The sequence below is a fragment of the Limulus polyphemus genome, unplaced genomic scaffold, assembly GCF_000517525.1.
Source record: "Limulus polyphemus unplaced genomic scaffold, Limulus_polyphemus-2.1.2 Scaffold5873, whole genome shotgun sequence".
Classification (NCBI taxonomy): domain Eukaryota; kingdom Metazoa; phylum Arthropoda; class Merostomata; order Xiphosura; family Limulidae; genus Limulus; species Limulus polyphemus.
Genome location: NW_013671483.1, coordinates 27,553 through 35,879, shown reverse-complemented (window position 1 = coordinate 35,879; position 8,327 = coordinate 27,553). Strand labels below are relative to the sequence as shown.

Sequence of the window (8,327 nt, the reverse complement as noted above, 5' to 3'; positions counted from 1 at the left end):
AGAAAACTAAAAACATAGCACTGATGCATTAATCAGTTCTATATCAGTTAAAAATTTGTATTGAAGTATGTAGAAAACTAGTATAAAAACATAACACTGATGCATTAATCAGTTCTATATCAGTTAAAAATTTGTACTGACTGAGAGTTAGTGGGCGTGATTGAGTTAGTAAGTTAACCAGCATGTTTTTTTATAGATTAATTATCAAGAAAATATTTCCAAGTAAGTTGAAACACCATTTGTGAAGTTTGGTCAACAAGCAAACATAGCCTGTATAAAACACCACCGAAAAAATAAATAAATTCATTATCTAATTGATACTTAAAACTATCAGTATTATGGTGAAACTCCATAGTTACTGAATTGAGGGGAAAAAAAACAAAGACAATTGTACTTTTCACAAATACTTCATTTATTAACAACCATGGTTTTGCCAGTAAAGGCGTCATCAGGTACAGACTGAAATTGTTTGTAAATAAGTTTATATACGTTTAACCAAAGAATTGGAAGTAACCTTGACACTCACCTTGAGACAAATAGGGAGGAGCTTAAATTAGTTTGATCATTTAGAACTTTTTCTGGATTTGTTTTTATACATCTATTTATCTTTAAAATTTCTAGGCTATCTGATTTTTTTACCTTTTTTGCAAATATGTAAAATTTTGCAGGTTATTTCCACATCAAATTGGTGTTTAGTTTCAATAAGGTGGAATGCAAAGGTTAAATCCATTTTCCTTAATTTTCAGCTTCTAGAATGTTCTTTAATTCATATTTCAAGAAAAGAGTACTGAGGAAAGAAGAGACCTTAGCTGAACTTGTGGAAAATTGGGAAGGGCTTGCATGATTATCTTACCTGGATGTTCTATGTGAAATGATGAATTTGTTGGCATTTGGCCATCTCAGAGATGGCATAAAAGATACATAAATAAGGCTGTAGCAAAGTAGATGTAAATCATTAAAGATAGCTCTCCAGTTGGCAATAGAACTTGAATCAATTAATGTCAAGATAAACAAATAAAATCACCATTTGAAGCTATGGAATCACCAGATCAGGTATTATTGAAACATCAATTCCCCCTAATGACAGTCTAGAAGAACTGAAAGGATTTGTGAGATATCTAGTTACACAGGTGTTTCAAGTTTAACTTGAAGAGACTTATTGTCAGGATGTACAGACAAAAGTATGCAGGGAATATAAACTCTTCCCAAAAGGTTTCAGAAAAGAGGAACTGTTAAACATGGAAAACTTGGTCATCACAGCCAAGACTGTGAAAAATCAACAGCAGGTAATAAAACAAGGAAAAAATACCATAAGGATGAGTCTCGAAGCCCAACAAGATAAACTGAACAACAAATAACTAACCAGATATGGGAAAACTGGGATTAGATAGACTTTGGGGTGAGATAATAGGTTCATTTTTTAAAGAAACTAGTTCTACAACTACAACTGTTTGGCTCAACTTGGTAATAAAATGAGGGAAATTGCCTCCACAGATGAAGAAAGAAGATGGATTGATGCAAACAGCAAGTGTAAATAAACATCCAGCAAGAGGAAAACAGAAAGTTACCCTTACCGTGAGAGGCATCTCCACACCGCATGATGAGTGGCTAACTAAGAAAAGTGCATACTGGAAACCGACTGCAAGGATGCAAGCATGATCTATAAACAGGAAACCTCTGGGCACTAAATGATAATTAATACACCAGAGGTTGAACTTCCAGTGACAACAAAAAGAGCAGTCATCTTACCACCACCAACTCAAATACCCACACCAGAACTTATTAGAAATAAATTTACATCTAGTTACTGGAGTGTAGTAGAATCAAACACTCCAGTGTTGAGGGATTACTGGCTGGAAGAACTCTCATGGATTTGAATGATAAAGATGTCATCATTATGGTTATGAACACAACAAACCATGAAATTCAAGTCTGGATGGGACATTGCAAGATGTGAAGCTGTGCAGGTAGTACTTCCACATCAGAGAATGACTTCTAATAGTCACCTCTGAGGCAAGATGTAAAAAGTCTGATGTTACACATAAGAACAGCTTTTCACTTCACTTATGAGATCTGTATGGTCAAAGCTGGGGAGATATTAAATCTGATATGTGTCACATTACATAGTATGTTAAAAGAATCTCAAGATACCTTTTCTAGAAAACTCTGTGACTTAGGACGAATACAAAGTATCTCATGAGATTTATCCTGGAGATGCAACCTCAATACTGGCTGAGGCTTTTGAAGAGATAGAAGCTGCAAAGGAAGGAGTGCTAGAACTGAGTACCTGTCATTGGGTATCATCTGTTGCACTTGCAAAGAAAGATTAATTCACAAGGTTCTGTGTAGACTACCTGAAGGTGAAGGATGTTTACCCACTGTCAAGGATTGACTCTACTTTGGATGCTTTATCTGGATGAGAATAGTTTTCAACATTGGATCTGAAGAACAGACATTGGCAAGTGAAATTCAATAAGCAAGTAGAGAGGTGTCAACCTTTACTGTAACAATTATTTTTTTGTATTACCATTTGGTTTATGCAATGCATCTGCTACATTTCAACAAATGATGGAGTATGTTGTCTCTGAACTATCCTGGAATGTGATACTCATCTATTTGGATGACATAATAATGCATGGGAAGACCTCTGATGAGGCTTATGATGGTCTAATGAAGGTTCTGGACTGGTTGTGGAAAGAGAATCTTAAGCTGTATCCAAAAAGTGTGGATTGGTCCATCAACAGACGAGTTTCCTGGAACCCACAGTCAGTACAGAAGGAGTATCTACAGACCAATCCAAGATTGGCTCTGTCCAGAATTGGTTAACACCAAGGAACCTGTATGAGTTAAGATTTCTTAGACTGTGCTTTTACTATGTCATTTTGTAAAATCATTCTGTGACATAGCTTATCCTCTACACAAATTATCTGAAAAACCAAGTAAATTTTGTTAGACTTCTGATTATGAACAAGCATTCAACAAAGAAAAGAAAGATTTAACTGCTACTTTTGTATTATCACAGCCAACTGTTGAAGATTCACTCAGATACAGGTGCCATTGATTTTGCAGAGGGAGAAGTGTTATCATAAGTACTACATGGAAAGGACATGTAACTGCCTGCTATTTTAAGGCAAAGAATGCTGCAGAAAGGCAATATACAACTCAGTAAAAGCAGTTAGGGGCTTTTCATGCCCTAAGTCATTTATATCATTACATATATGGATAAAATTTTATACTCCAGATAGATCATGCCACAGTGAAATGGCCTGTGAAGTTTCACAATACCATAGGTCAGATAGCAAGATGGCTACAGAAACTCCACAAGTACAACTTTAACATCGCAAATCAGCCTGAACAGAACCATGGAAATACTGACAAGTAGAACATCTCTCATTTTGCAGTCCTCTCAACTTCCATTATCTTGGAAGCTGAATAGCCAAATGTCTGTAGTTAAAGACTAGCACTGGTAGAACAACTGCACTTGCACAGATCATTGTTCAGTCTAGTGCAGACTGCTCTTCACACAGAAAAAGTTTTGTATATTATTTCTATCATACAATAGGTGGCAATGCAATAAACTGCATTCACAGTTCACCATGTAACATGATTTGCACATTAGTGGAAACTACCACATCCTTTTTAATATGCAACATCAACAGTCTAGTGTTCTTAGGCACAAAGTGGTCAGCACTGTTAGATTTTATTGCAGAACTTCATTTTGCCTGTTGCACAAGCAAACTAGCTGACAATTTCTGCAGCAAGTCAATCACTAAAATGTCAATGCCTAAAAAATCAGAGACAACTACTTTTGCTCAGTACATGATAGTGCCAAAACGTATTTGGAGACGTGTCTATCATATAGTTTGACACCATTCACCAGAATAAAGATTGTGGTAACTGACCAAGTGGTTGCTAAACATTAAACATCTGATTCACAAAGAGCCAAGTAAGGTTCTGGATCCTCCAGTGTTTATCAAGAACTCAAATTCACACCCATGATTTTAGGTGCAAGCTGGCTGCTACACTCACGTAGGTTGACAGACAGATCTGACTCAGGCTCTTTAGTTTAAATAATTAAGTGCTGCTGTAGCATTGTTTGCTTGAAAAAGTATGTGTGTCCAATGATTCTGTCTGAAAACAGGAAACAGGCATTTAAGTGATCAAATATGTCACAGCTGAAGCAGAAACTTTTCCCTCATAACCATGGCACTTTTAGAAGTAAACCTCCAGCTACTGTGGTGGTGCAACCATAATGCCTAGACCAGGGAAACCTGTTGACTCATTAGAAACCATGGTTGCTGTACCATGCTGTCTTTTGGCATTTGCTGCAGTGGAGCTGGTTGAGTGATAGGTCAATGCATCTTTGGTGGCATTATTAAGCTCTGGATGCTGTTTCCGAGTAGGATTCACAGCTACATTTGACTCTGTTGCTGGCTTTCTCCTTTTCTCCATTGTGCAGCTTGATGTGACCAATTCAAACCATGTTGCCACTGAAAATACCTTTGTGAGAGAAGAGGTGTTCCTCAGTCCAATGTAGTGCCACATGGGTTTGATCAATAGCCCCTAAATAAATATGTTAATGAGCACTTTGTCACAATATTCAAAGACATAGTAGGAAAAGCCTTCCTATGCTTTCTCCTTAAATCAACCTCGTAAGTGGCAAACTTCTCTTGGAATCTTTGTCTTTGAACTTTAAAAAGTCACATCTGTAGATTGTTTTGCTTTCTGCAGGCTCAAATCTACAGTGCAACCCCTTATCAAATGTTCTAGAGCATCAAACGTTGGACTGTCTAAACTCAGCATCAGACATGGGACAGTATTCATCCATTCAAAGTAACACCTTGCTTGAGATGTTTGATGAAATGGTCCAAGCCTTCCTTTCCTGTCCCTTTGAACACTGGCACATTTAGCTGCTTTACCCAAAGGCAACAACTTTCAGCTTCTCTGCTAAAATCTGGCCAAAATATTCTGGGAGTTCATCTTCTTCCTGCAGTCCAGAAATGCATGCATATTGAGAAATGTGGCATCCTTGGGCCACGTCTTCAGTGGGATGACTCGGCATACCATACTTTATCATCACATACCATAGTGTCCTCAGCCATAAGATATCATTTTGAATCTGAAGACCTGGAGGCGTGCATCCTCAAGAATGTGTTATCCTTGGGATAATGTCACTGTTGCATAATTTGGTGCATGGGATAATGATGATGTGACATGCAATACCACATTTTGTCATCACATTACAAAGTGTTCTCAGCTGCAAGATCCAGTTTTGAAGTGTATTCAGCCTACCTTGCTGCCAGCCTTGAAGACTTCAGACTATTTCCTATTTATTGCTGAATCATAGTGAGATGGCATTGCAATAAAATGTGCAGCACTTTTATCAGCATGCCTTTCATCACTCTCCTTGTCCAGAGAGACAACCCTATAAAGGCTTGGGACCTTCATACTACTGCTACCACCATTACCTTTCTCTACTGCCCTGTATATTGACTTTATAACTATTTGAAGTTGCTTTAGGGTCGCCCAGGATTACTCAGCAAAGAGCCCTTCAACCTGTTTGTTCTAAGGACATATCAAGAACTTTGATACTGCTCTCACTCATGTAAAAGGATTAGCATGTTTACAACCTTGAGACATCTGGTTAATGAGAATATGAAATATAATGGAAATTTACAAAAATATTCCATGAATAAATATATATTCTATACTAGTTATGATGAAAGGGTAAAATTCATGACTATTTCAGTCATTAGGTGTGTTTTACCTGTGCCTAGTACATCATACATTAAAGGGTTTTAGTATTGAAGTTTGATTTAAAAGTATTTCTTTTGAAATGTTGATCCAGAGTAAAACTCAACAGAATTTCATACAATAAAACCAATTATCCAATTTATTTCACAGTTCCTACAGCAATTGATCAAGTTTATAAACATTAATTTGTCCAAATAAATAGATACATATTTCAATTGAATTCATATTTAATATAAGAAAGTAAAACTTGATTCAGGTTTTTGTCTTTCATTTTAGTCTGAAAATTCAAGGAAAAATGATAAAATATTAATTTTAATTATTTATTTTTATTCTACACCATAAGACACTAACCAAGAAGCATGTTGTAAAATATTTTTTCTTATTGAGCTAACACTGTCAGCCATCACATTATATTTAGACAGAATAGGTGGACTTACTGAATGTTTTAGTTAAATTAAATTTTCTTTTATTGTCCCTAACAAACTTCATACTGTGTTTTAAGTCCTTCTTCCTTATAAAATAAAACGTTTAGTTATTGATTAAATCAAAGAATCCTTAGAACAGTATGTTGACAGACCAAAGTGACATACAAGGGTTCTTATCACATCTAACCTTATTTCTTAAAGAAAAACATAATACAAATAAACATTTTTTATCTATTTTCAACTACCATTTTCTTGTTATTTTAGGTTATAGATTTTGTTATTCAAAATACAGGAAAGCTTTGTTTGCAAAAACAAAATTCACAACTAATGATTCAGCACTAACACTACAAATGTTATGTATTTACTTTTTCTCTCCAAAGTGCAGTCAGAAATGTGGTATTTTCTTCTGATAACCTTTTATCTCTTCTCAAAAGTTGGGAAAATTCATCTGAAGAAAGGTTACTCTTCAAAGCCTGGCTGAAAATATATCTTTTAATTAGCTAACTATCAAATCAATAATAATAATAATAAACAACAAGAACAAAACTACCTACCTTATTTTCCTGTAATAAACTTCAAAAATATTATCTTTATAATACGGTGGGGTTAGAATGACCCATAAACAACAAATAAACGATTACAACAGTAAGAAAGAGAACTGAAATAGCACATCAGCTCTGCTTAACACTCAAGAACTAATTGAGGATATAGTACAGAAAATATCAGGTAGAGAGCAGCATTTGCTGAGTTGGAATATTGATTGAAAAACTGATGGGGGTCATTCTGACCCCATTCTGACAGTTGAGGGTTAAATATTCTGATTAAAAGACAAGAAAAAGAAATTTCAACTTATACTGTATACCAGAAACCTCAGAATGTACAAAAAAACTTTCATTTTAATTCTAACCCTAATACTTCCCCAAAAAACTATCATTGTTAAAAAGCTAATGACAAGGTCTCAAAACCTTTTTTTTCTTCTTCAAATAAATCAGAAAAACCAGCATATTATAAGTCTTGAAAGATAAGGGTATCCCAATGATTTTATTAAAAACAAGAAACAAAAAAATTAATTTTAAAATCTACTACAACTACAGTCACTCCTTGAATTAAAGGATGAGGTTAAAAGAAACTTAAATAAAATTAATCTTAGAACTGTTCATCAACCTCATACTACTAAAGCAACACCTTAGTTTATTCGATAGACTCCATCCAACCTAAAAGCAGAATCAGTAGAGTAAGACTCCCATGTGAAATCTATTATGGGCCAAACATTAAATACATATATTGAAAAACACAAAAATATTAAATTCTGCTAAATACACACTTCAGGCTTAGCACATTCCCAACTGTAAAAATAGTAAACAAACCCAATAATCAATTTCAACAAGTTTTCCATGAGTTATGGCACACCCTAGAAGACAATAATCACATGAACATAGGTATCGGTACAAGTGTATCGCCAGAATACAACGTGTTACTACCATAATCATATTTAATCACCTCCAATAAATCACAAAATACAGTAACCACCGAGGAAAACATAAGACTTTGACAAACATTTTGCAGGATTTTTAACCATTTGTGTTTTAAACTTAACATTAGGGGAGTGTGTAACTAAAAAGGTTTTGATATTAAAATCAAAATGAAAACAAAGTAAAATACTGCAAGATCAAGTAGCTCATACTAAACATTAATAGTAAATACTTTGGACACAGATTTGTGCCATCCTAATACATAAACTTTGTAATAGTTTAAAACTTTTACCAAAGACTCAATCTTTATCACAAAAACTAGAGAAGTTTATTCCTTTTAAATATTTTGATCTTTCTTATAAGAAGTATGATTTACACTAAGAAGTGATGCTTTGTAATCTGAAAAGATTCTTCTTTCTTAACGAGTTCACCTATTAAACAAGAACTTTCCTGGTCTAATTCTTATCAGCCTTTACTATCCACCAACACAAAGGTTTAACTGATTATAGCATACGCTGTGCACTAGTAATCCTGTTGTGTGGTAAAGCCTAAAATCTGTAAGAACACTGATGACAAATGTAAGACTAAAGAAAGAGATGTACTTAGAAATTATTGAAAATATTAATTTGATCCTTATATGTAATATTTCTGAGATGAAGTTTTTTTTTTTTTTTTT

At 34.5% G+C, this 8,327-nt stretch overlaps 1 protein-coding gene across 1 annotated transcript in view; it reads right to left on the bottom strand.

The window, feature by feature from the left end:
* The window catches only part of LOC106473090 (COMM domain-containing protein 6-like), a 37,476-nt gene that overhangs the window by 6,491 nt on the left and 22,658 nt on the right, over nt 1-8,327 (bottom strand). Inside the window, exon 4 of the mRNA XM_013933770.2 lies at nt 6,545-6,656. Coding sequence (XP_013789224.1) covers nt 6,545-6,656 — 112 coding nt within the window. The remainder of the gene's footprint in view (nt 1-6,544; nt 6,657-8,327) is intronic.